The 24,419-nt window shown below is 70.5% G+C and overlaps 3 protein-coding genes across 6 annotated transcripts; 2 read left to right on the top strand and 1 right to left on the bottom strand.

Annotated features, from left to right (window-relative positions):
- Positions 1 to 1,621: 1,621 nt before the first annotated feature.
- Positions 1,622 to 11,385, top strand: FCHO1 (FCH and mu domain containing endocytic adaptor 1). 3 transcript variants are annotated; one of them, XM_054805824.1, is made up of 29 exons: positions 1,622 to 1,701; positions 2,750 to 2,899; positions 3,553 to 3,630; positions 4,410 to 4,501; positions 4,584 to 4,658; positions 4,746 to 4,887; positions 4,981 to 5,133; positions 5,255 to 5,359; positions 5,679 to 5,777; positions 5,905 to 6,001; positions 6,165 to 6,209; positions 6,296 to 6,368; positions 6,450 to 6,471; positions 6,561 to 6,615; positions 6,703 to 6,881; positions 6,961 to 6,985; positions 7,073 to 7,135; positions 7,234 to 7,276; positions 7,395 to 7,486; positions 7,597 to 8,223; positions 8,441 to 8,559; positions 8,654 to 8,759; positions 8,834 to 8,945; positions 9,053 to 9,208; positions 9,694 to 9,826; positions 9,932 to 10,131; positions 10,327 to 10,391; positions 10,502 to 10,666; positions 11,093 to 11,385. In XM_054805824.1, exons 3-29 carry the CDS (start codon positions 3,604 to 3,606, stop codon positions 11,113 to 11,115), a joined length of 3,093 nt encoding a protein of 1,030 aa, XP_054661799.1. In that variant the 5' UTR covers positions 1,622 to 1,701; positions 2,750 to 2,899; positions 3,553 to 3,603; the 3' UTR covers positions 11,116 to 11,385. The 3 variants fall into 3 exon arrangements, with proteins under 3 accessions (XP_054661799.1, XP_054661801.1, XP_054661800.1); XM_054805826.1 differs by having other exon boundaries at positions 9,119 to 9,208; XM_054805825.1 differs by having other exon boundaries at positions 4,419 to 4,501.
- A 331-nt stretch (positions 11,386 to 11,716) lies between these two features.
- On the top strand, positions 11,717 to 13,662 carry B3GNT3 (UDP-GlcNAc:betaGal beta-1,3-N-acetylglucosaminyltransferase 3). Its single transcript, XM_054805957.1, has 2 exons — positions 11,717 to 11,743; positions 12,520 to 13,662. Exons 1-2 carry the CDS (start codon positions 11,717 to 11,719, stop codon positions 13,660 to 13,662), a joined length of 1,170 nt encoding a protein of 389 aa, XP_054661932.1.
- A 740-nt stretch (positions 13,663 to 14,402) lies between these two features.
- JAK3 (Janus kinase 3) lies at positions 14,403 to 23,759 on the bottom strand. Of its 2 annotated transcripts, none has more exons than XM_054805718.1 (26): positions 23,650 to 23,759; positions 23,328 to 23,446; positions 22,732 to 22,944; positions 22,501 to 22,624; positions 22,265 to 22,376; positions 21,494 to 21,639; positions 21,079 to 21,361; positions 20,862 to 20,984; positions 20,623 to 20,780; positions 20,265 to 20,376; positions 19,787 to 19,973; positions 19,315 to 19,436; positions 19,077 to 19,208; positions 18,910 to 18,994; positions 18,683 to 18,816; positions 17,757 to 17,889; positions 17,512 to 17,663; positions 16,644 to 16,794; positions 16,433 to 16,572; positions 15,965 to 16,154; positions 15,724 to 15,848; positions 15,384 to 15,556; positions 15,183 to 15,300; positions 14,964 to 15,074; positions 14,773 to 14,885; positions 14,403 to 14,678 (listed from the first exon to the last, which is right to left on the bottom strand). In XM_054805718.1, the coding sequence occupies exons 1-26, from the start codon at positions 23,715 to 23,717 to the stop codon at positions 14,672 to 14,674; spliced, it is 3,531 nt and encodes a 1,176-aa protein (XP_054661693.1). In that variant the 5' UTR covers positions 23,718 to 23,759; the 3' UTR covers positions 14,403 to 14,671. The 2 variants fall into 2 exon arrangements, with proteins under 2 accessions (XP_054661693.1, XP_054661692.1); XM_054805717.1 differs by having other exon boundaries at positions 23,638 to 23,655.
- Positions 23,760 to 24,419: the final 660 nt, after the last annotated feature.

The raw sequence follows: 24,419 nt of genomic DNA on the forward strand, positions 1-24,419 counted from the left end.
AAGGCATCGCCCTGGGGGGGTCGGAGAGTGAGCGGGGCTGGTGCGCCAGCGCGGTGGAGGATGGATGCAGGGTTGCCATGACAACTGCATCCCCATCCCCACCGCCCCCGGCCCGCAGAGGAGGGGGCCGCGGCCGCTCCGCTCTGCCCCCGCACGCTTGGCACGGGGTGGGGGGTCCTGAGGGGGTTGGAGCTGCCTCGGTGCTGGGGAGGGGGCGGGGGTCCCATCCCCCTGTGCCCCAGCTGTGGGGCTGAGCCCCCACCCTGCGTGGTCAGCCCGAGCCTGGCAAGACCGGGGAGCTGAAACCCCCCCAGCCACCCCAAAACCTCCCCATCCCCAGGACCTCACCAGGCCCTTTGCTCCGGCGGTGGGGCCGTGGCAGCGTCATGGGGGGGGGTCTGCTCACCGGGAGGTCGGGTGTCACCTCCAGTGCCAGGGCTGGGGGGGCCGGGGCTGTTCCCGGTGCTGCGGCCATCACCGTCCCACCGAGCCCCCGGCTCCGGCACCGCAGGACGAGGCTTTTTGCCGGCACGGTGAACGGTCCCGGTCGGCTTTGGGCTGCGTGAGCCAAGGGGGCCTGTGGCCGTGGGTGGCAGCGCCTCGCCGGGGGCTTCTCTGCCATCGCTGCCCCGTTGGCCGCTGCCAACGTGCCCGGGGGTGCCGCGGGGTCACAGAGGTGCCCGCGAGAGCGGCGGCAGCACCGGCAGCGGCCTGGGCCTGGCCTGAGCCACGTGCAGGGCCAGGGAGGGCCACCCGACCCCCCAGCCCCTCCGTCCCAGCACCGTGTCCCCGCCGGGGCCGTTGCGGTGGCGGTGGCTGGCTCAGCCTGGCACGGCCGGGCCGTCCTGGCGGGCATCGACGGCACGAACGGGCCGGTAACCGAAGCCTCCGCCTGACGCGCCGTCCCAGCTCCAACAACCGTGGCCGTGGCACCCCGGGCCGGCGTGGGGCCGGGTCCCCGTCTCGAGGAGGATGGTTGTGCTTCGGCTCCCAGGGACGAGCCCCCCCCCCGCCCCTCCCCGGGTCCCCACCCGCCGGAGCAGCCCCCGCTGCCCACCCGTGCCCGCTCCCGCTCCCCGCCCCGCAGCTGCGCCGCGGCCGCCCCGGTGTCAGCCGGAGCCGGGGCATGAGCTCAGCGGGGCGCGAGGCACCGGGTGGCACCGGCGGGGGCGGCGGGGGGCTGCGGCGGGGGCCGGCCCGGTTGCAGCCGTCGGGGTCGGGTGCGGGGGGTCACGGCGGGGGTGGGGGGGTGGGGGTGCGGTTGCACCCTTAGCGCTGGGCACAGCGGCACTGGGAGAACAGGAGCCCCGGGAGGTGGGAGCCCTGCGGATGGTGGGAGCCCCCGGGCCGGGGTGTCGGTGCAGGCGGCTCTCTCCTCCGCGCCCCCCCCCGCCCCCGCCGCCGCCCCGCATCGCCCCCCGCATCCCCTCCCGCTGGGGGGGGGGGGGGGCGGCGGCCGCTTTAAAAATGCAAATCACCCCCTCCCCGCGCGCGGCGCGGCTGCTTCCCGGCCAATGAGAGGCGGCGGCCGCTGGCTGCGGTAACCGCTGCCGGGCGTGGTGACCAATGGCGAGACGGCGCGGTGGGAGGGGGCGTGGTCTGTGCCTCCCCCGCCCTCGGCGCGGTCCCGGCTCGGAGCGCGCGGCCCGGAGCGGGCGCGGGGCGGCGGCGGAGCGGAGCGGGGCGGGGGCGGCCCCGCAGGTGAGTGCGGCCCCGCCGGGCCCGGGTCCCGCGGCCGCCCGGTCCCGCCCGCGGGCGGGGAGCAGGGAGCAACCCCCAGTCCCGCGTACCGGAGCGGGGTGCAGCACACCCCCCACCCCCCCCCCTCGGCCGTGCAGCCCCCGCCGCTCCCGCGCGGTGCGTGGGCACAGCCCCTCCGCTGCAGCATCCCCCTCCCCGGGGCTGGGGTGCAGCCCCGCGCCCCCCTCGGCCGGAGCCGCCCCCCCCCCCCACGCTGTGCATGGCTCCCCGCTGCAGCGCACCCCGCCCCGGCTGCCCGGGCAGCCCCCGGTGCCCCCCCCCAATAAAATCCCCCCCCCCCCCGCACGGGTGCAGCCCCCCTTCTCCAAAACGCCGCTCCCGGTGCTGCGGGCAGCGCCCCCGCGACCCCCCCCGCTGCAGGTGCAGGACTCGGCGCTTTCCCTCCTTTTTTATTTTTTTTTGGGGGGGGGAGCATCTGCACCCCTGTGCACGCCCCGACCCCCCCGCGGTGCCGCTCCCTCCACCAGCCCCGCAGCCCTGGGTGGGGGTGCACAGCTTCCCCCCCCCCCCATTGAGCAGCCCCCAGCCCGGGCAGGTGCAGCCGTTCCGCGAGCCGGGCGGGATCCGGCCCCCCACCCCGGAGCCCCCCCCGCACCCCTCGGGGGGCCGCCCGCGTCCCCTGCACCCCAACGCCGGTGAAGGTCACCGCTGCGGGTGGCCAGGGCCGCCCGGCTCGGGGGCACGGGGGGGTCCCGGGGGGTCCCTGCCGCAGTCCGGCGGGATGCTGCACCCCCCCACACACACACACACCCCCCCCCGCACCCCCCGTCCCGCTCGGGGACTCGGTGGCCGCTGCCACCTCCGGGGACTTTGGCCGGTGGCGATGGGGCGGCGGGTTCGCGATGTCTGCGCCCGCTCGTGACCGGCGGCGGGTCGGGGTCCGGCCGGGCCCGGAGTCCCCCCCCCGGTGCTTCCCCCCCCCCCAGCCCCGCTTCCCCTCCGGCCCGGCTGGGGAGGCCGCGCTGAGCCCGCCCCGCTTGTGACACAGGTGGCTCAGCCTGCGCGGAGGGACCGCCGGGTCGGGGGGGCCGGGAGTGGGCGTGGGGGGGTGCAGCGTGCCCTAACCCCCCCTCCCCTCCAGACCCCCGGCGTGCCGAGGATGATCGGGGGGGGCCCACGAGCCCCCCAGCAGCCCAGGGTGAGTGGGGCCCCCCCCGTTATGCCAACCCCCCGCCACGCACGATTTTTTTGGTTTCCTGTTTTTCTCCAGCGCGTGATGGGGAGCAGGGCTGGGGGGGCACAGCCCCGGGGGAGGGGGGGGGCACAGCCGGGGGGTCCCCTCTGCCGAGTGCCGGGGGGCTGCTCCGGTGGGTGACCCCCAGCACGGCTGGGTGCATTTGGGGTTCAGGCAGGATGGGGGGGGAGGGGGGGCACGGACTCCTGGGTCCCTGTTTGTGGGTGGAAGGGGCTCCCCCGGGCGGGGAGGGGGGCTGGTCTGGGGAGGGGGCTGGTTTTGGGGGGCTGGGGGGCCACCGGCACGGCCGGGCGCGGGAGCAGCAGCCGCCGCTGCGCAGCAGCCGCTCATTTATTATTTAGCTGCGTATCTGGTGTCGGGCCCAAGCGCAGCCCCGGCGGCCCCCCCGGACCCCCAGCCCCCCCCCCCCGGGGTGCTACGCATCGTGGGGAGGGGGCCATGGCGGTGGTGGGCACGGGGGAGCCTGCGGTTTCCATGGCCACGGAGCTGCGTTTTCCTGGCAAAACCAATAAATACCGGCAGGTGCTGGCATGGTGCGGGGGGGGGTCCCCGCCGAGCCCCCCTGCACCCCCGCTAAGGGCCAGGTGTATCCCCAGGGCGCCGGGAGCTGAGCTGCGGGTCCCCGCGCTGCTGACCCCCCCTCCAAGATGTCCTACTTCACCGAGCACTTCTGGGTAAGCCTGGACCCCCACCCATGGGTGCACCCCACCCTCCTGGGTTCGCTGCGGGGGGGGGGACACCCCAGCCCTGGGGGGGGGGGCGGTTTATCCCCGCCGGTAATTTTGCAAGGCCCGACGCCTCCGTTAACGCTGCAAATTAATTGCTGAGGGGAGGGCGGAGTGATGGGTGTGGGTGCCTGCGGGTCCCCCGGCTGCGGTGCTGTCCCCGTCCCCGTGGGGATCCCCGTCCCGGCACCACGGGGGGAAGTTGGCAGCGCCGCGGGGGCACGAAGCGCGGCCGGTGCTTCCTGGTTCGTCTCTGCCGGGGACTCGCAGCTGCCTGCGCCTTCCTCTTCCCCCTGCCTCAGTTTCCCCAGCTGGGGTCACCGGCACCCTGACACCCCCAGCCTGGCCGTGCTGCCGGGGGGTGGTGGGAAGCCACCCCTGCCTGTTGCGGGGGAGCAGGCAGCACCCAAAATAGCACCCGGCGTCAGGGCTCAGCCCACCCCTTCCTGCCCTGCTCACCCCAGGGAACCCAGGCGTCCGGGGCCCCCCCCCGCCCCGAACCCCCCAGCTGGCTCCCTGGCAGGGCTGGGGGGCTCTGCACCCCCTTGTGCACCCCAGGGGGGGTCTGGGCCACCATGCCCCGTTTGGGGTGTTTCCACGCCAAATGGTGCTTCCTGCCATGCCAGCTGGTGGCACCATCCGGGGCAGGGGGGGGCCGGGGTCTCTCCAGATGCCCGTGCTGGGGGGTGCTGGGGGGGTTCGGGGAGCTGAGGGTGGTCCCGTGCCAGGGCGAGAAGAACCACGGCTTCGACGTGCTCTACCACAACATGAAGCACGGGCAGATCTCTACCAAGGAGCTGGCCGACTTCGTCCGAGAGAGGTACCGGGGTGGGGGGGACGGGCAGGGGGGACCCCGGCACGGCCGGGCTCCATCCCCAGCACCCCCTCCCTGCTGTCCCCAGGGCTGCCATCGAGGAGAACTACGCCAAGGCCATGGTGAAGCTGTCTAAGATGGCCACCAATGGGACCCAGCTGGGGTAAGCAGGGGTCTGGGGGGTCCGGAGCACCCCGAGCTGGGGTGAGAACCCCATTCATCCCTCCCTATGCCCCCCCCCCGCCACCAGGACCTTCGCGCCGCTCTGGGAGGTTTTCCGCATCTCCTCGGACAAGCTGGCTCTGTGCCACCTGGAGCTGATGAAGAAGCTGCACGACCTCATCAAGGAGATCTCGCGCTACGGCGAGGAGCAAGGCCGGGTGCACAAGAAGGTACCGCGTCCCCTCCTCCCGTCCTCCCTCACCGCACCCCGAACCCCCCTGCCCACCGTGTCCCCGTCGTGTGTCCGTGTGTCCCCCCTCCAGTCCAAGGAGGAGGTGTCGGGAACGCTGGAGGCCGTCCAGCTCCTGCACGGGGTGGCCCAGCTGCTGCCCAAGTCCAAGGAGAGCTACCACAGCAAGTGCCAGGAGTACGAGCGGCTGCGCAAGGAGGGCACCAGCCAGAAGGAGATCGACAAGGTGAGACCCAACACGCGGCCCGTCCCCCCCCTCCCCGCCTCGATGGTCCCTGTCGTCCCGTCTCTCCCCCCCCCCCGCCCCGCCACCGCTCCGGGGTCATCCCCGCTGCTCGGTCCCGTAGGCAGAGCTCAAGTCCAAGAAGGCGGGCGAGGCGCTGCGGCGGGCGGTGGAGAAATACAATGCTGCCCGCGCCGACTTCGAGCAGAGGATGCTGGATTCGGCCATGGTGGGCAGCGCCGGGGGGGGTGGGGGGGCAGGAGGGGGGTTCCCGGCGCTGGCTGCGCGATGCAGTGGTGGCGTGGGACATGCTGGTCCTTGAGGACCTGCCAGCCTGGCTGAGCACCCCTCCCGTGGTGACGGCAGCCCCGGTTGAGCACCCTTTCCCTGGAGATGCTGTCCCCTGGGGATGCGCCGCCCTGGTTGAGCCTGGGATGGGGACGCCAACCCCTGGGGACGTGCCCCCCCTCCCTGTGCGCACGCTGACCCCTTGGGGACGTGCCACCCTGCCCGAACACCACCCCCCAACCCCCCATCTGCCCCACCAGCGCTTCCAGGAGGTGGAAGAAGCCCACCTACGCCACATGAAGGGTCTCATCGGCTCCTACTCGCACTCCGTGGAGGACACCCACGTCCAGATCGGGCAGGTGAGTCCCCAGGGAGGGGTGACAACCCTGAGCTGTGTCCCCCTTGACTCTGTGTTTGATGTTCCCCCCCCCCCCCCGCTCCCCCCTTTTTTTTTTTTTTTTAATTCCCCCCCCCCACCCCGCCCAGGTCCATGAGGAATTCAAGCAAAACGTGGAGAACATCGGCACCGAGATGCTGTTACGGAGGTTTGCCGAGAGCAAAGGCACGGGGCGAGAGCGACCAGGTGAGGTTGTGGGCAGCATCCTGGTGGGCTCCCCCCCATTTGCACGAGGGCGATGCTCCCCCTCCTCGCACGAGGGCTTTTGCCCTCGTGCGAGGAGGGGGAGCATCGCCCTCGTGCAAGGACGGAGCCGCGGGTGCTGGGCTGATCCCCTTCTCGGTGGCAGGAGCGTTGGATTTCGACGAGTACCGGCTGGCCCCAGCGCAGGAAGGCGAGTACGTCTGCATCCAGCAGCCCCGCACCGGGGATTTTGGGGTGCGGAGGGGGGCTGCTTACCACTTTGTACCCCCTTTCCAGGACCCAAGAGGAGTCGGAGTAAAGCTTTCCGTATCCCTGGGTTGAGCCGTAAGGAGAGGGATCGCGATGCTGTGTAAGATCGCGTCCCGTCGCCCCCGCGTCCCGTCGTCCCTTCCCTGCTTCGGGATCTAACGCTGCCTCTCTCGTTCCCCAGGGAATCCCCGGATGCCGAGGTGGTGAGTATCCCAGTGCCAGCCCTGGGATTGGTTTTTTTCCATACTGGGAGGACTGGGGAGCGAGCGCCTCTCCGAGCATCTCCCCGCAGGGCTGCCCGGAGGTGGATGAGGACGGGTTCACCGTGCGTCCTGACGTCACCCGCAGTATCCTTGTGCTGGAGGGGGGGGGGGTGTGCGTCTGTGATTTTTGGGGGGTCCGAGCACGGGGGTTTTGCCTTGACGGGGGCTCAGCCGAGGCAGAGAACCACGTCTGCTCCTCCAGCGACTCCGACTACGACGAGGATGAGCCCCGCAAGTTTTACGTCCACATCAAGCCGGTGCAGCCCCGGGAGGCGGGTGGCAGCGCCGAGGCCACCGTGGAGCAGCTCAAGGCCACCGTGGGGAACCTCATCCTGCCCCCCAGCATCGGGGTGAGCCTTGGAGGGGGGCTGCGGGGTCCCCAGGGACCGTGCCAGGGCGAACTGACCCACTGTCCCCGATCTCTTGCAGGGCACCGTCAAGCGACAGTCGTCCCGTAAGTGCCACCGTGGGGGCTCAGCGCGACTCGGGGGTCCCCCGGGCTCCGTGTCCCCTAACGCTGCCTGTCCCCATCCCTCCCCAGGGCACGTGGCGTCTCTGACCCCAGCCCCAAGTGACACGGACCCCGAGGGGACGCTGGCGGCAGGTGAGACCGTACCAGGGGGGGTCCCGGGGATGTGGGGTCCTCGGGGTGTGGGGGACAGTGGCTCTGCAACCCCCCCAGCGTGTCCCCTCTCCCCGCAGGTGACAGTGCAGGGAGGGGGCGCCTGGCAGCGCAGGCGAACAGGTATGGGGCAGGGAGGGAGCGGGGTGCTGTGGGGCGGTGCACCCCCCCCACCCCAAGCCTCTTCCCGGGGGGTCCCGGGTGGGCACTGAGCTGCGCCCTCCATCTCCCTGCGGTGCAGCGGCCCCGGGAAAGCCCCTCCGGACATGGTGCCCCCTGACGCTCTCTTCGGGCCCCCGCTGGAGTCAGCTTTCGAAGCGGAGGATTTCCCGGGTGAGGATTTGGGGGGGTCAGGGAGGACGGAGAGAGTGGGGGGGACCACGGCATCCAGGGTGCCATGGCCAGCTTCCCCCCAGCGCTCTGACGCGGGCTTCTCCCTGCAGCCCCCCGCGCCTACGTCCTCACCTCCTCTTCCTCCCCTTTCTCCTCCTCCTCCCCGGAGAACGTGGAGGACTCGGGTTTGGACTCGCCCTCACACCCTGCGCCCGGACCCTCCCCGGACTCAAGACCCTGGACCCCACAGCCGGGGACGCCGCAGAGCCCCCTCCCCAAGCGGGGCGGCCCGTCGGACCCCCCGCTGCCTCCGCCGCCACCCCCCGCCACCCGAGATCCCGGCGCCTGGGTGCCGCGGCCCCGCAGCCCCGCCGGCCGCCTCCCCGAGCCCCCCGGCTTCGCCGTCTTCAGTGGCCCCGGGGCCGAGGGGCTCTGGGAGGACGCGGAGACGGCGCCCCGGGGACGCAGCCGCTGCCCCAGTGGCCCGGCCCCCCGGGAAGCCCCCTCGCCCGACCCTTTCGGGGAGCCCCCGCCGTGGGTCAGACCCCGCAGCCCCAGCGGGGACCATCCCCCTCTGCCCTGTCCTTCCTCCAACTCGGCCTCATCCTCCTCCTCCTCCCCGGCCCCCCCCAGCAGGGGGGAGTCCTCCAGCCCCTCTCCGTGGAGCTGCCAAGGGTCCGGGACGAGGCTGACCGAGGGCGGCACGCCGGCGGCTCCCCCACCGCAGGCTGAGCCGGGTGAGTGGCAGGGGTGCAGGAGTTGCCCCCCGTTACCCTTAACTCTGCCCCCCCCAAGCTGGGCATGGGGTCTCACCCAGCCCCGGCTCAGCTGAGAATGGGGCTGAGACCTGCCAAACTCATGGCACTAGTGAGACCCTGCTGGAGTCCCCTCGTGGAGGGGGGGGCCCTGCCATGGCGGGTCTCTCTCCTCACCCCCTGTCTGTGCCCCCCCCAGATGCTCTCCCCGCCTGGCCCAGCGCAGCCCCCCGCGAGGTCCCGCTCATGGCCCCCCCTCGCCGCTCCCGCACAAAGAGGCCGGTGGCCGGCCCGGCTGCAGGCAGCAACACCGACCTGGTGCGTAGCTGGGGGGGGAGCGGGACCGGGCTGCGGGACCCCCACGGTGGGGGCCAGACCCGGACCCCCTCCCCGATGCCGTCTCGCCTTGCAGTCGCGCTCGCTGAGCCCCTCGCCCTCCTGGAGCTGCGGCCCCTCGCACTCAGCGCCCGCCAGCCTGGGCGAGCGGGGCTTCTTCGCCGTCTCCCAGCCGGCGCTCGGTGGGTCCCGGGGGGCTTGGGAGGGTCGCAGGGTGGGGGTCCCATCCGGGCTCTGACCCCATCTGCCTCCCCAGGGCTGTCGCGGGGTCCCAGCCCCGTGGTGCTGGGCTCGCAGGACGCGCTCCCCGTGGCCACCGCCTTCACCGAGTACGTCCACGCGTACTTCAAGGGGCGCGACGCCGACAGGTACGGGGGTCCCGGGGCGGGGGGGGGGGGGGGGGGCCAGGGCTCCCCCCCCCCAGCTGCTATGTCCCGCCTGGGGCATCCGCTGACCCCCGGCCTGTCCCCGGCAGCTGCCTGGTGAAGGTGACGGGGGAGCTCACCATGTCCTTCCCCGCCGGCATCGTCCGCGTCTTCAGCGGGAGCATGGCCCCCCCTGTGCTCAGCTTCCGCCTGCTCAACGCCGGCGCCATCGAGCAGTTCCTGCCCAACGCCGAGCTGCTCTACAGGTGCGGGGACGCGGTGGCACCGCGGTACCGGTTGCATGGGGGTGCGTGGGCAGGCTGGCGGCGGTGGGGAGCTGGTGTCGGGGTACATGGGGTGCCTGGGGTGATGCAGGGATCATGGGAGGTGGTGGGTGCAGCGATGGGGAGCTGGTGTTGGGGTACAGGAGGGGTATGGGCACCCTGGGAGGTGGTGGGTGCAGTGATGGGGAGCTGGTATTGGGGTACGGGGGGTACCGGGGGGTGCAGGCATCTTGGGAGGTGGTGGGTGCAGTGATGGGGAGCTGGTATTGGGGTACGGGGGGTACCAGGGGGGTGCAGGCCTCTTGGGAGGTGGTGGGTGCAGTGATGGGGAGCTGTATGTCGGGGTACATGGGGTACCTGGGGATGCCGGGACATCCTGGGAGCTGGTAGATGCAGCAACGGGGAGCTGGGTGCCGGGTGTCCCGGGGTGCCCAGGCACCCTCGTCTCTCTGACCCCATCCCGGCAGCGACCCGTCCCAGAGCGACCCCAGCACCAAGGACTTCTGGCTGAACATGGCGGCGCTGACTGGGCACCTGCAGAAACAAGCGGAGCAGAGTCCAGCCGCCTCCTACTACAATGTGGCTCTGCTCAAGTACCAGGTGAGCCCCAGGGGGGGACAGCTGGGACCCCCTCGGGTCCCCCACCCAGCTCCTGGGGGTGGGAGGGTCTCGGCGCCCCCCTGAACCTCCCCGACCCCCCCCCAGTTCTCACGGCTGGGCCCCGGCTCGGCGCCGCTGCGCCTGTGCGTGCGCTGGGACTGCTCGCCGGGCGCCACGCAGGTCAGCGTCGAGTACGGTTACAACGCCGGCGCCCTGGCCCTGCCCGTGCCCCTCGCCAACGTCCACGTCCTGCTGCCCGTGGACGAGCCCGTCGCCAACCTGCGGCTCCAGCCGGCGGCCAGCTGGTAAGGGCTGGGGGCACCGGGGGTCCCAAACCTGCCACCCCCCCCACCGCCCCCGCCAAGGGTGGGAGAGCGGGGACCCCAGGCTGGGAAGTGGGTTGTTGATGGGGGGAGGGAGGTGGGGAGCAAGGGGGATGGAGTGGAGAGAGGAGGGTTTGGGGGGGCTGGGGGCTTGGGGACGTGCCCGTGTCCCGGCAGGAACCTGGAGGAGAAGAGGCTGCTCTGGAGGCTGCTGGATGTCCCCGGTGCCCCGGGGCAGGGAGGTGAGGCTGCGCCTGCCCTGCTCGGAGGGCACGGGGCAGGGGAGCAGGGTCCAGGCTCGGCCTCTGCAGCCCCCCCACCCCCTCCGCTCTCCTCCCCCCCCCCCCCCCAGGCTGCGGCCAGCTCTCGGCCAGCTGGGAGCCCCTCTGCGGGCCCAGCAAGCCCAGCCCCGTGGCAGCCCAGTTCAGCAGCGAGGGCAGCACGCTGTCGGGCGTCGAGGTGGAGCTGGCGAGCGCCGGGTACCGCATGTCGCTGGTCAAGAAGAGGTTTGCTACAGGTGCGGCTGGCGGGGCCCTGGGGGGTGCGGGGGCCTTTCCCCACCGCCCTGGGGGGTGCGAGGTCCCGTCCCCGTTCCCCGTGGCCCTGGGGTGCACGGGGTCCCTTCCCTGCTCTCCAGGGTGCGCGAGGTCCCTTTCCCGGGATGCACGCGGTCCCTTTCCCAAGGTGGACAGGGTCCCTTCTCTGCTCCTTGGGGTGCACGGGGGTCCCCTCCCCGCTCCCCACAGCCCTGGCGTGCGTGGGGTCCCCTCCCCACCACCCCAAGGCCCATTCTGCCCTCGCTGGGCGATGCCCAGCCCGGGGAGGGTGCGGGTAGCCCAGTTCGGGGCTGGCGTCGAGTCCCGGCCACTCGGCGATGACCGTCCTCGTGCCAGGCACGTGCCCCCCATCCTCATGGCCCCCCCTCACCGCCTTTCCTCCGCAGGGATCTACCTGGCAGGGTCCTGAGCCACCTCCCACCGTACCCTCCGAGCCCCCCTGGGCTTCCCCCTTGGTTGTGTGAACTTGAAACACTGGATGGAGGCCAGCTGGGGAGGGGGTGCCGCCGGGTGGGAGCCCCCCCCCAATCTCCTCCTCCTCTCCTTCTCCCTCCGGCCCCCCACTCCATGGCTGTCACCGTGTCGTCTCCTGCTGCCCGGCGGTCGGTCCCCTCCACCCTCCCCTGTGCTGTGAAGGGAGCAGGAGCTGCTCTTTTATTAAACACTTTATTTTCTAATAACCCCCCCACCGGCTCCTGCCTACCTCCTGCCGCGACGCCCATCCCCGGGGCCTCCAGGCTCCTCCTTGGAAACGGGACTCAGCCGATTCGCCGCGGCTCCCCGGGGGGGCTCTGCCGCTGCGGGGCCGGGGGAAACCGAGGCAGGGAGACGGCAGCGCTTTGCCGATCCCCTTCCCTGCACCCGTGGGTGCTGCCGCCCCACCTGCGGCAGCTGGACGGGCAGAGGGGTGGGGGGGACGGATGGGCGGACAGGGGGAGGATCCCTGCGGGAGATATCTGGTGCCGCTGGGGCCACATCACTCCTGGCACGGGGAGAGGTGCGGTGCGAAAATGGCCCCAAACTGGCTCTGTGACAAGGTACCGGGGGCCTCTGGGGGTCCGGGGTCTCACCGGGGGGGGCTTGTGGCTCTTTGCAATGCAGCGGGGTCCAAAGTGGCGCTCCTGGGCACCGGGACGGGGTCCCTACCTTGGTCAAGGGCTGGCTGGGTCCGTCTCCGGCTGGCCGGGCTCTGTGCGGTGCCGGCGGGCAAGCGGCAGCCGGGATCTTGCCAGGGTCGCCGTGCGCTGCCTGGGGGACCCCTGTCCCGGTGCTTCGTCTCCGAGGGTGAGGGCTGCTCGCGGCAAACGCGGGTGGGCTCCTTGCACCCACGACCACCCCGCTGCCTCCTCCCTATGCCTTGAGCCGGTGGTAACTCCTTGGGTACCCCCCATGCCAGCGGGTCCCGGGGGCTGCGCACCCTTCCTGGCCGTCCCCGGGTTTCGGCGCCACACCCTGCGTTTGCTCTCCCAAAGGAGAACAGCCCCGTCCTGGAACCGGCGGTTTATTGCTGCCTTTGGGTCTGCTGCACATTTCCTGGTGAAGCCGGAGCGGTCGGACTCTGCCCTGCACCAACATTGCCATTGCCCAGCTGCGCAGCAGCCAGCTCGCGGGTTACCTGCGGGTTACCTGCGGCACGGTGTGACTGGCCCGTGTGGGGAAATCCCCCCCCACCCCTCCGCGTACCGGGAGGGAGCTCCACGGTCCGCTCCGCAGGGCAGGGTGCTGTGCCCCTGCCCCGGTCGTCTCTCCGGGTGCGGCCGGCCAGGGGCTGCAGGGGTGACCGGTGCCGAATCCCACTCCCTGTCTCTTGCAGAGCACGTCCCTGCGGCGCTACAGGCTGGAGCTGTGGGTTCTGGTTGCCTTGGGGGTCCTGGGGCTCTGCTACCTGCTCTACCATGCTGACCAGCTGTGGCCCGGCGTGGCCCCCAGGCGCAGCCCCCCCCCCAGCCCCCGGGCAGCCCCCAGGCTCCCCTCGCCCCGCGTTCTGCCCACCCCCGCTCCGTGCGTGGCCAACGCCTCAGTGCACAATGTCACTGGCTTTGCCAAACTGCCCGGCCACGTGCAGGACTTCATGCGGTACCGGCACTGCCGGTCTTTCCCAGCACTGCTCGACGTCCCCAGCAAATGCGGGGGGGCCGAGGGGTCCTCCAACATCTTCCTCCTCTTGGCCATCAAGTCATCGCCGGTGAACTACGAGCGGCGGGAGGTGATCCGCAAGACCTGGGGGCAGGAGAGGACCTTTGAAGGAGCCCCCATCCGCCGGGTCTTCCTCGTGGGGGTGGCCCCCAGCGCCCAGGACGCAAAGAAACTCAACTGGCTGCTGCGGCTGGAGCAGCGGGAGCACGGGGACGTGCTGCAGTGGGACTTCAAGGACACCTTCTTCAACCTGACGCTGAAGCAGGTGCTCTTCCACACCTGGCTGGAGAAGCACTGCCCCGGCGTCCACTTCATCTTCAACGGGGACGACGACGTCTTCGTCAACACGGACAACGTCATCCACTTTGCAATGGCCACCCAGGGCATCGAGGAGCGTCATCTCATGGTGGGGCAGCTCTTCATCAACAACAGCCCCGTCCGCATCCAGCACAGCAAGTACTTTGTGCCCACGCAGCTCCTGGCCTCCAAGCAGTACCCGCCCTACTGCGGCGGCGGTGGGATGCTCATGTCCGGCTTCACCGCCCACGTCATCTCCCGGGAATCACGGGACATCGAGCTTTTCCCCATCGACGACGTCTACCTGGGTATGTGCTTGGAGAAGGCAGGGCTGCCGCCCGCTTCCCACGTCGGCATCCAGACCATGGGCATAGGGGTGCCGGCCAACACCGACCCCTTCGACCCCTGCTACTACCGGGAGCTGCTGCTGGTGCACCGCTTCATGCCCTACGAGACGGCGGTGATGTGGCAGGCCATCCACGAGCCCCAGCTGCTCTGCAGCAAGAGGGTGAGCATCTTCTAGGGTGGCCAAGGAGGACCGAGAAGCCGGGGTGAAACACCGGTGCAACCCAAGGGCCGCTCAGGCTGCGTCTCGCCCCGGACCCCCGGTAGCTGCTGCTCGGTGCTGCCGGGGAGGGGCCCCGAGGACCCCGGGGCTGACCCCCCCCCACCGTGGTCCTGCCGGGAGGGCAGAAGGGTGACGGTGGGGCCGAGTCCCGGCTTCCGCCCTGGGCTGGGTGGGCTACCACGTGCCCATCCTGCCCCTGGCCTGTTTCTGCCTGGTTTTACCCCAAATCTGCCTTCCGGAGGCCAGAGGAGTCATGAGGCACCAGGGGGAGAATAAACGAACCCGTGTTGTTAATGAGGGCGTGGGGCCTGCAGCCTTCCTGGGCGACTGGGGTGCAGGGAGGACAGGGCCGGCTTGGGGGGAGCAAGGGGAACCCCTCACCCCACTGGGGTGGGCGTTTGCCCTCAGCGAGGGCCCCACGAGCGGGCTGGAGGGGGGGGGACAGGCACGCAAGTTCATCCGCACCCTCGTGGCCTCGTGCGGGGGTGCCCACTGGAGTCACACCCCCCCCCGGAAAGCCTGCGGTGAGTGCTGAGCCGGGGACCCCCACATCCGTCCCGTGGGCACCCTCACCCCTCCCAGCCCACCTCCCCCAGCAGCTCCACAGCGACTGGTCCCCGGTGTCCCCTCTCCCCGGTGTCCCCTCTCCCCGGTGTCCCCTGTGCATCCTCTCTCGCTTCCCCCCAGCTGCCAAATTTACCAAACTTTACTAGAAAACGGCCGAATCCCACTGTGGCGGGGGCAGCGACAGGCACACGTGGGGTAAAAGGCAAGTGGCATCGCGGGGGGGGGGGGTGTCTGCCTGCTGCAGGCAGGGAGCTGTGCGGTGCCCGTGTCCGGGGGATGCGGGGGGACATTGCATGGTGGGAAGTGACGGGGGCCGCGTCCACCCGCGCTGCTGCCCCTCCGCTGGCCCCGCCGCTGTCGGAGCATCACCGTGTCCGTGCGTCCGTCTGTCTGTCTGTCACCGCCTGGGGATGGGGAGGGAGGTGGGTGGCTGGGGGCTGCAGCAGCAACCCTGGGGTCCCAGCTCGGGAGGGTGGCTGGGGTTGGGGGGGGGGCTACCCGTGGGCTTTGCTCCGTCCGTCCCGCAGCGCCTCGATCTTGGGGGCCAGCTCCCCGAAGGTGGGTCTGGCACTGGGGGTGAAGGCCCAGCAGCTCAGCATCAGCGTGTAGACCTGGGGACAAGGGACGGGGCCGTCAGGGGAAGCTGGGTGGCCCCCAGGAGCCCCCACCAGCCCGGGCAGGGCTCTCACCTCCACCGGGCAACTGGCCGGCGCTGGGAGACGCCGGTTGTCCTTCAGGAGCTCCAGCAAATGGCAGATGATCTGCGCCATCTTCTCGGTGCCCATCATGCGGAGGAACTCCTGCAGGCATGGGGATGCCGTCAGCGTGGAGGGGGGGGCTCATCCCAAAGGTAACGGATCCAGGGTGCGGGCAGAGGGACCCCAGCCCTGGGGAGGGGGGGGTCTCACCTCCGAGGGGCTCTTGCTCTTGTTGCTGTAGGTGAAGAGCTCGTAGAGGAGCACCCCGAAGCTCCAAATGTCAGATGCCCGCGAGAAGATGTTGTCTGCCAGGGACTCGGGTGCGTACCTGCCAGCGGGACGGTGCTGAGCACCGGATCCGGCCGGGACGGCAGCCCCACGTCGTCCCCCCTGCCCCAGTGCCACCCTCACCAGAAGACGGGGCTCTGGCCAGGCTCCCGCACCACGTAATAGTCCTTGTCCTGCGGCAGCAGCTTGGCCAGCCCAAAATCCCCGATCTTGACATGGGTCTCGCTCTCCACCAGGATGTTCCTGCTGGCCAGGTCCCGGTGCACGCAGCGCTGCACTCCCAGGTACTCCATGCCCTGCGCGAGACGCAGCCGCTCGCTGGGGCCGGGACCCGGCAGCATCCCCGGGGGCTCATCCCAGCCGGACCGCGACCCCTGGGTGAGCTGCGGCATTGCTCCGTCCCCATCCGTCCCCCCCCGCAGGAGACCAGGACCCCCTTGGCCACCGGCCCCCCGGGTCCCACCTTGCAGATCTGCCAGGCGTAGAGGAGCAGGGTCCTGTGGTCCAGGCGGGGCTGGTTCTTCTGCAGGTAGTCCCGCAGGCAGCCGTTGGGCAGGTACTCCATCACCAGCCGCAGTCCGCGCCGCCCTGCGCGCAGATCCGTCACCTGCCGGCCGGGATGCGGGCAGAGCCGGGTGCGGGCAGCATCACTGCCGGGAGCCCTGCCCGTTCCCTGCCCGCTCCCTGCCCCACGCCGTGCTCACCCCGGCTGTAGCACACGCCCCGGTACTGGACGATGAAGTCGTGCTGCAGCGAGTGCAGGATCTGGATCTCCCTCTCGAAATCCTGCAGCTCCTTGGCCGAATCCTGCTGCAGCTTCTTCACCGCCACCAGCTCGCCCGTGCTGTCGCCCAGCGGGTCGTAGCGGCACAGCTCCACGCTCCCAAAGTTGCCCTGGCCGGGGAGAGCCGGGAGGGGATGTGGGATGCTGGGGTGCCTTGGGGGGGACCCAGAGATCCTCACCATGTTCCCAGTGCCTGGTGCCCCCCCCAGCTCCCACGCACGGGGCACAAACCAAGCGTTCCTCAGCTTTGCAGGGCAAAGCATCCCCCCTGTGAGCAGGGGATGTTTCGTGTCCCAGATGCAGGTATGAGGGCGGGGTTGCAGGACGCTCGTGCACTGAGCCTTGCACACGTGCGTGTGGGACGGAGCCCTCTCTGCCCCCCCCTCACCTTGCCCAGCAGCGAGATGTACTTGAGGTGCCGCTCCTCGAAGTGCGTGGGGTCCTGGCCCATGGCGAGGGGCTCGTACCCCCAGAAGCTGTCCCGGAGCGTCACGTTGGCGGGCGACAGGTCCGAGAGCAGCTCGTAATCTGGGGGGAGGCAGGCGGTGAGGGCACCGTGGGGGTGCAGAGCCCGTACCCCCCCCCATCCTGGGGCCCACCGGAGGTGATGAGGCTGTTGAGGTCCCGGATGAGGGCGCGGAAGCAGGGCCGGCGGCAGGGCTGGTAGTCCATGCACTGCGCGATGAGCGTGGCCAGCTCTGTCCACTTCGGTGCGGGGAGCTGGAGGCTGTTCTGGTAGAAATCCAGCTTCTGTGGGGGCGGGAGAGGGTGCTCAGGCTGGCTGCGGGGTGCCCGGCCCCATGCCCCCCCCAGGCAGACCCCAAACAGCCCCCACGCTCCACACCAAGCTTTGCAAACCCCTTGCCCTGAGCATCACCCAAAGGCTGTGGGATTTTAGGCTGGGGGGGTTGGTTACCGCCCATCCCCGCAGCACCGGGCCCCACGGCCACCTCTGCTCTACACCGGGGCGGGAGGGTGCTCTGGAGCCCTGCAAGCCCCAGGGTGCCCATGTCCCCCCAGCGATGCCCCTTTTCCAGTGTGACCTGCGTCACCAGAGCCTCTGGCCGGCAGAGAAATCCCGGGGGGGCGATGGGCAGCACGTGCTCTTCTCCGGGCAGTGGGTGGGGGAGCAGAGCCCAGGTGCAGCTGGAAGGGACGGGGGGGTCGGGGTGCAGCAGGACGGGGCGGGGGGGTCGGGGTGCAGCAGGACGGGGCGGGGGGGGTGGGGTGCAGCAGGATGGGGCGGGGGGATCAGGGTGCAGCAGCACGGGGCAGGGGGGGTCAGGGTGCAGCAGGATGGGGCAGGATGGGGCAGGGGGGTTGGGGTGCAGTGGGACAGGGCAGGGGGATCAGGGTGCAGCAGGACAGGGCAGGGGGATCAGGGTGCAGCAGGACAGGGCAGGGGGGTCAGGGTGCAGCAGGATGGGGCAGGGGGGGTTGGGGTGCAGCGGGACGGGGCAGCCTCACCTTCTGGGGCTCCAGCAGGCTCAGCGGCATGTTGCCACCACTGAAGATCTCCCAGAGGGTCGCCCCGAAGCTCCACTTGTCGGCCGGCAGCGCCAGGCTCTTGGGGTCACTGAGGCACTCGGGGGCCACCCAGGGGATGCGCTCCACCAGCACTGGGAAGAGGGGGACAGCCCTGCTCAGCACCACCGGGGGGGGCCCTGCCACCCCCCCCCCACGTGGCACGCTGGGTCAGCCCGGGGACTTACTCTCCTTAGCCAGGATGGTGACGCTGACGCCGGGGTCGTTGAGCTTGATGAAGGGGGGGCTGCTCGGGTCCCCCTCCCGGGTCAGCAGCACCTTCTTAGCAGAGACGTTGCCGTGGGTGATTCTCTTGTCCTCCTGGAGAGGGGAGAGGGACCAGGACCGTCAGCACAGCCCGGGCCCGTGGGGCAGCCCCATGCGTAGGGCAGAGCCAGTGCCAACCGGGGTGAACTGACAGGGATGCATGGGAGTCGTGGGACACGGATACATGGGAGTCGTGGGACACGGATACGTGGGGGCTGTGGGACACGGATACATGGGAGTCGTGGGACACGGATACATGGGAGTCGTGGGACACGGATACGTGGGGGCTGTGGGACACAGATACGCAGGGGCTGTGGGACACGGGTACATGGGAGTCGTGGGACACGGATACGCGGGGGCTGTGGGACACGGATACGCGGGGGCTGTGGTACACGGGTACATGGGAGTCGTGGGACACGGATACGTGGGGGCTGTGGGACACAGATACGCGGGGCTGTGGGACACGGGTACATGGGAGTCGTGGGACACAGATACGCGGGGGCTGTGGGACACGGGTACATGGGAGTCGTGGGACACGGATACGCGGGGGCTGTGGGACACGGATGCATGGAAGTCGTGGGACACGGATACGTGGGGGCTGTGGGACACAGATACATGGGAGTCGTGGGACATGGATACGCAGGAGCTGTGGACACGGATGCACAGGTGCTGAAGGATGCAGCCACAGGAGCCACAGAACGCGGACGCATTGGAGCTGCCGGACACAAATGCGTGGGAGCCGTGGGATGAGGACATGGGAGAGCTGTGGGACGCTGACACGCAGGAGCTGCAGGACACGTGGACTGCGGGACACTGATGCTCGGTGCTGTGCCGGCAACCGGCTCACCAGGTAGTTGAGGGCGTACGCCAGCTGCTTGGCCACCTGCAGCTTCCAGCTCGTCGTCACCTTGCCCTCACCTTGGTTCTTCTTCAGGTAGAGGTCCAGGGGCCCGTACCTGACGTACTCCTGCACCATGATACCTGCGGGGATACGGCACGGGCAGGGCTGGCGCGTGCCCTCCCGGCAGCGCAGCCGTGGCACGGCGATGCACGGCGAGGGGGACGGGCACTCACTGTCCTTCCCGAGGCTGACGCCATGCAGCAGGACCAGGTGCTTGTGGGAGAGCTGGCTCATGATGCTGGCTGCCTCCAGGAAGGACTGGGAGCGGGGAGAGGCTGGCTCAGGGCTGGGGCTGCGGGGATCCCCCCGGTGCCAGGTTGGGGGGCTGCTCCCGCCTCACCTCGGAGCAGTTGCGGTGGCTGCCGTCCATGACCTTGAGCACCACCTCGGTCTGGTAGTACCCGTCCTCCTCCTGGTCCCGCTTGATGCCCTTGTAGATCTGGGTGAAGGAGCCCTGGCCCAGGCTCTCGCCCTGCCACGAGACGGGAACGCTGCCGGGGGGGGTCCCAGCCCATGGCGGGGGGGTCCCAGCCCACACACCCCATCCCACCAGCACCCCAGCCCCCCCGCCCCAGTACCCGCGTGAGGCTCTGGGCATCGATCTTGTGGAACATCATCTGGCTGAGGCCGCGGCGGGGGGCGGCGGGGGAGCTGGGGGCCCGGGGACAGCCGCTCCGCACGATCAGCAGGTTGGACTTCTCTGCGGGGACACACACACACACACACGCACACACACACACACGGCCGTGAGGGGCAGCTGGGACAGGCTGTGTCCACGCTGTGACGTCACACAGCCTGCCCCATGACATCACAGCCTGCTCTCTGATGTCATGCAGCCCACTCTATGATGATATGGCTTGCTCTGTGATGTCACACAGCCTGCTCTGTGATGTCACATAGCTCATTATATGAATTGCACAGCCTGCTATATGATGTCACCCAGCCCGCTCTGTGACGACACAGCCTGCTCTCTGACGTCACACAGCCTGATCTGTGACGTCACACTGCCGCGAGCCCTGCCCCGGCCCCGCCCCGGCACGGCGGCGTCACCTTTGGGCAGGGGCGGGCAGCAGGCAGCCAGGCGCATGCGGACACCCTCTGCCTGCAGCCCGCAGCACCCGTAGGTGTCGAGCAGCTCCCGCAGGCTGCAGAACCGCCGGGGCACCCCCGAGAGCCAGAAGTTCCCATCCTCGTCCCTGCGGATCAGGCAGCGCTTGTAGTCCTGGCCGGAGCCGGTCTGCGGGGCAAGAGCGGGGCTCAATGGCACAGGGTCCCCCCCAGGAGCCCCCCCCGCCCCGAGCCCCTCCTGCCCCGGGGTGCCCGTAGCAGCCCCGGGGCCGTGCCCGCCCCAAAGGCCATCGCCGATGGCACCGTCCCTGCGAGCACCGGGTCCAGCCTGGCGTTTCCCTCCCCGCTCCCGGTGACACCCGCAGCACCCGGCACAGGACCCCGCACGATGCTGCGCGGTGCCGGCACCCCAGTCCCCAGCCGGTGCCGGTGCCAGTGCCGGTGCCGGTGCCGGTCTCACCTCGGCGCAGACGGTCAGCAGGTAGCTGTCGAAGTCCTGTGGGCTCCGGCGCAGCAGGTACAGCCCCGGGTGGCTCCCGGCCACCTTCAGCTTGTTCACTGCGAACTCAGAGCTGCGGACGGCAGGGCTGGGTCGGGCGCGGTGTGGTCCCCCTTGGGGACACCCTGGGGACCCCCACTGCTCACCCCTCCACCACGGTCTCCCAAAACCCGGCGGGCACCAGGGTGGGCTGAGCATCACCGGCCCAGCGAGCAGGATGGGGACCGGTGCTCACCGCTCTTGTGACTCCAACCCAAGTGATTTCTTCCCCCATCGCCTGTGGGTTGGGGGGGGTGAGGGGGGTGTCCCCGGCACCCACCTGATGGGCCCGTGGCACTGGTTCTCCATGTCCTCCAGCAGCCGGGGGGGGGCCACCTCCTTGCAGAAGTAGTGGTGGGTGTCTGCGGTCAGGCGGTAGTAGCCGTCGATGAGAGCCACGAAGGAGCGGGCTTCCCGCAGCGTGGGGAACTCCACCTCCTGGGCGAGACGGGGCGGGGGGTCAGCCCCACACTGACCCCCCCACCCCACCGAGGCTCCCCCCACGCCCCCCCGGCTCACCAACACCCGGTTGTCCGTCTTGGTGAGGGTGACGACGCGGTTCTCCACGGGGCCGCCCTCCCGGCTCGCCTGCTTGATGCTGATGTCGACGATGTCGGGGAAGTCGCAGAAGTGCTGGCGGCTCTGTGGGGGACACGACCGGGCGTGGTCTCTATGCACCCCCATCCATCCCGCCACTGGACACCCCCCCCCCCCCAGCACGGCCACCCGCCCGCACCTCAGAGCCGCAGCAGCTCCAGGAGATGCCGCTATCGCCAGCCACGTGGATGGCGATGTCCGCGGCGGAGCCGGGCGAGCGCACGATGAAACTCTCCTCCGCCCAGCGCCGCTGCAGCCGCTCCAGGTCCAGCAGGTACTTGAGCTTCAGGTAACACCCGTCCGTCTGGCAGCCCCCGATCCTCCGCAGGGATTTGCTGAAGTGGCGGCGGATGCGCTTGCGGGTGAGGAAGCTGTGCTGCTGGATCTGGCACCGCAGCGGCTCGGGGATGCAGGACTTGTAGCTGACGGGGATGGGGAGGTGAGGTAGTGGTGGGTACCAGGCTGTCCCCAGGGACACCGGGCTGTCCCGACGGGTGCCGGGCTGTCCCGACGGGTGCCGGGCTGTCCCCACAGCCCCCAGCACCCTGGCTCACCTGACATGGCTGAAGACCTCATCGGGGCTCTGTCGCTTCTCCTTGGCGATGCGCAGCATGTCCAGCACGGCCAGGCTCAGGCACTCCTCCTGCGTGGGCAGGCTCAGCGCCACCGCCACGCGTCCCCCGATGAAATCACTGCGGGACTGGGGAGGGTGCAGGGGATGGGTGGGGGGCTCCCCGCGCCAACACACCACTGCCCACACCGGGTCCGTCTCCTGCCCGGGGGTGCTGCAGCCAGGACACCCGATGCGCCCCAAGACCCCTCCGTGCACAAGGCCGTGGCAGGTATCGTCCCCCCCCCAGCTAACGGGAGCTGCCAGGGTGGCCCCTGCTGACCCCCCCGTTGTGCTGGGCTGGCTGTGGGGTGGTGGGGTGACTCCAGCCCTGTGCCCCGCTGCCCACGTCAGTCATGTCCTGCCCCGGGCTCTGGTTTCTTGCTGCTGCCTGGGGGGCAGCGGAGCTGGCTCCGTCCCTGGGGCGTGCATCACCCAGGGGACGCAGTGACCCCCACCTCAGCAAACTGGGGTGCCCCGTGCCCAGTGTGGGATGCCCACAAGCAGCTCCAGCCAAGCTGGGTGGGAGGACCCACGTCCCGCAGGCATCATGGCTAGGGGTCAATGGGTGCTGGAGGAGGGCGGCACGGCCCAGGGCAGCGACGGCCATCACTACACCGAGCTTCACATATCCCACACATCTGAGCAGCCACGTGGGACCTTGCCCTGCGGCCCCAGGTGTTGGGGACAGGGACATCAGCCTGGAAGGGCTCACCTGGGCAAAAAGGTAATCGATGACGGGGTAGTCCAGGATGGGGCTGACCCGGTCATTCAGCAGCTGGAAGCGGTGGGACTGTCCCAGCCCACACCAGTTGGGGAAAAAGAACCTGGTGGGGAGAACGGAGGGGGCTCAGCGCCGCATCCTGCCCGGCGTACAGCCCCTATCAGCCATCAGAGACTCCCCAGGGAGCCGGGCTGGGGCTGGGCTGGCCGCGTCCCCGCAGGCTGTACCTGATCCTGTACACCACGACCTGGCTGTGGGAGTCATCGACGGTGAAGAGGTGGTTGGGGGGGAACCAGCAGCTGAGATCCTCAGTGGCCAGGGCAAAGAGCGGGTGGCAGACGGGCAGCACGCCTGGGGACGGAGCCGCGCTGTGACCCCCCGCCAAGGACGGGCACGGCTGGTACCCCGAGCCCACGGCCGCTGCCCTGAGCCCGCCGGCGCTGGGGGATGATGCTCACCGCAGGCTTTGGCGGCACGGACACACAGCTCCTCGGCCGTGTACTCGCCGAAGGTGAAGGTGAGGATGCCGGCGGTGGTGCCGGGGGGGCTGGGCAGGGTGGGCGCCTGGTGGTACAGGTACACCTGGAGGGTGCCGGTCTCGGTGGAGGAGAGGCTGCAGGAGCGCTTCCTGATCAGGGGGGTGTCCTCGGCCAGCGAGGCCATGGCGGGCGCTGCAAGGAGGAGGGGGCTCAGCCAGCGGCACGGTCCCCAGTGGCCGCACCGTCCCCCCCCGTGTGGGGCAGGACCTTGCCCCGTGCGTGTCCTTCCCCACGCATTTTCCTCATCATCCTCCCCCCCTCCCAGGGTAAAACCCCGCGGCCAAGCCTGCAGGATCTCCAGGGCTGGGGTGAGCCCGTCCTGAGAAGGATGAAGGGGAAACCGAGGCACACAGCCCTTTCTCCCACCATCCCCAGCCTGTCCCACGGCCTCCCCTCCTCTCCAGCCGGCCCATGCCCTGCATCGCTCCCAGGCGTGGGCAGGGAGGATTCAGCCCCATCCCCGTGCCCGCCTGGGCTGGCCGGACCCCGCCAAGCCCCCGGTGCCGGTGCGGTACCTGCTGCCGTGCCAGCGGCCTCGCCGGCGCTCGTGTGCTCCAGCCCCAGGGAGCGGGTCCCGGGCAGGGCTGTGCCACCAGGTCGGGGTTCCTGTCCTGCGTAGGCGGCTGCTCGGAGGCTGCGAGCGAAGGAGAGAGTCAAAAAGTCCCCTTGGTGACTTCCTTCCTGCCCGCAGCCTCCGCGGCGGGTGGCTTCCTGGTGAGGGAGGGGGTACAGGGTGAGGGCAGAAAGGAGCCACCCAAGGGTGCAGGGACCAGCCGGGCAGCGAAGGGGCAGGGAGCCCCGGGCACCCCACTTGGTGCTGGGCACCTCATTGGGCACCTCGCTGGTCCTGCCGCCTCCGGGTGCCGTGGGTACCGCAGGGATGGGCGATGCTCTGCCAGGGGCATCCCAGTCCCCGTCCTGTCCCCACGGGGTGCCGGGCTGGGTGCTGCTCACACACCCCTGCCCTCCCCTGCACCCCGTTGCTGGGACCCTCCCTGCCCCACTCACGGCCCCGCTGGGACGGGCTCAGCCCCTTCGCCCCGCTCCCGTCCCAGCCAGCCCAGCCCCAGGGTGCTGCCGGGGCCTTTGGGGCTGCCGTGGGGCTGGGCGTGTGCCCGGCCCTGGTGCCATGCGGCTTGGCACACACCCGCTGGCGGATGTGGCCGGGCCCAGCAGCTGCCTTTCGTTGTTTTTTTCCCCGTTTCTGCCGCTCTAACCGGCTCGGCAAAGAGGCGAAGGCGGAGAAGGAGGGCTCCTGTCCTGCCCTGCCCCGGGGACAGGCGTTGGGGACAAGGCCACCAGGGCTGGAGCCAGACCCCGGGGACCAGGGACCCTCGTTTGCCCCACGGTGACGCCTCGATGGGGACAGTGCCCCCGTGGCGGCTCTGTCCCCGTGTCGGGGCTCTTCCCCGGTCCCAACCCCAGGCTCGTCCTCGGGGTTTGGGACAGGACAGGGGGGAATCCCCGTGGGACAAACCTGGCCGGGGGCCGGGTGAGACAAAGCAGCGTTTGTGCTAAGGAATGAGGAAGCCGTCCAGCCCCGCGCACCGGGTGCCACGTATCCCAATGGCCGAAGCCATCCCGCCGGCCCCGCGCTCCCCGGGATG

Source organism: Grus americana, chromosome 28 (genome assembly GCF_028858705.1).
Source record: "Grus americana isolate bGruAme1 chromosome 28, bGruAme1.mat, whole genome shotgun sequence".
NCBI classification, from domain to species: domain Eukaryota; kingdom Metazoa; phylum Chordata; class Aves; order Gruiformes; family Gruidae; genus Grus; species Grus americana.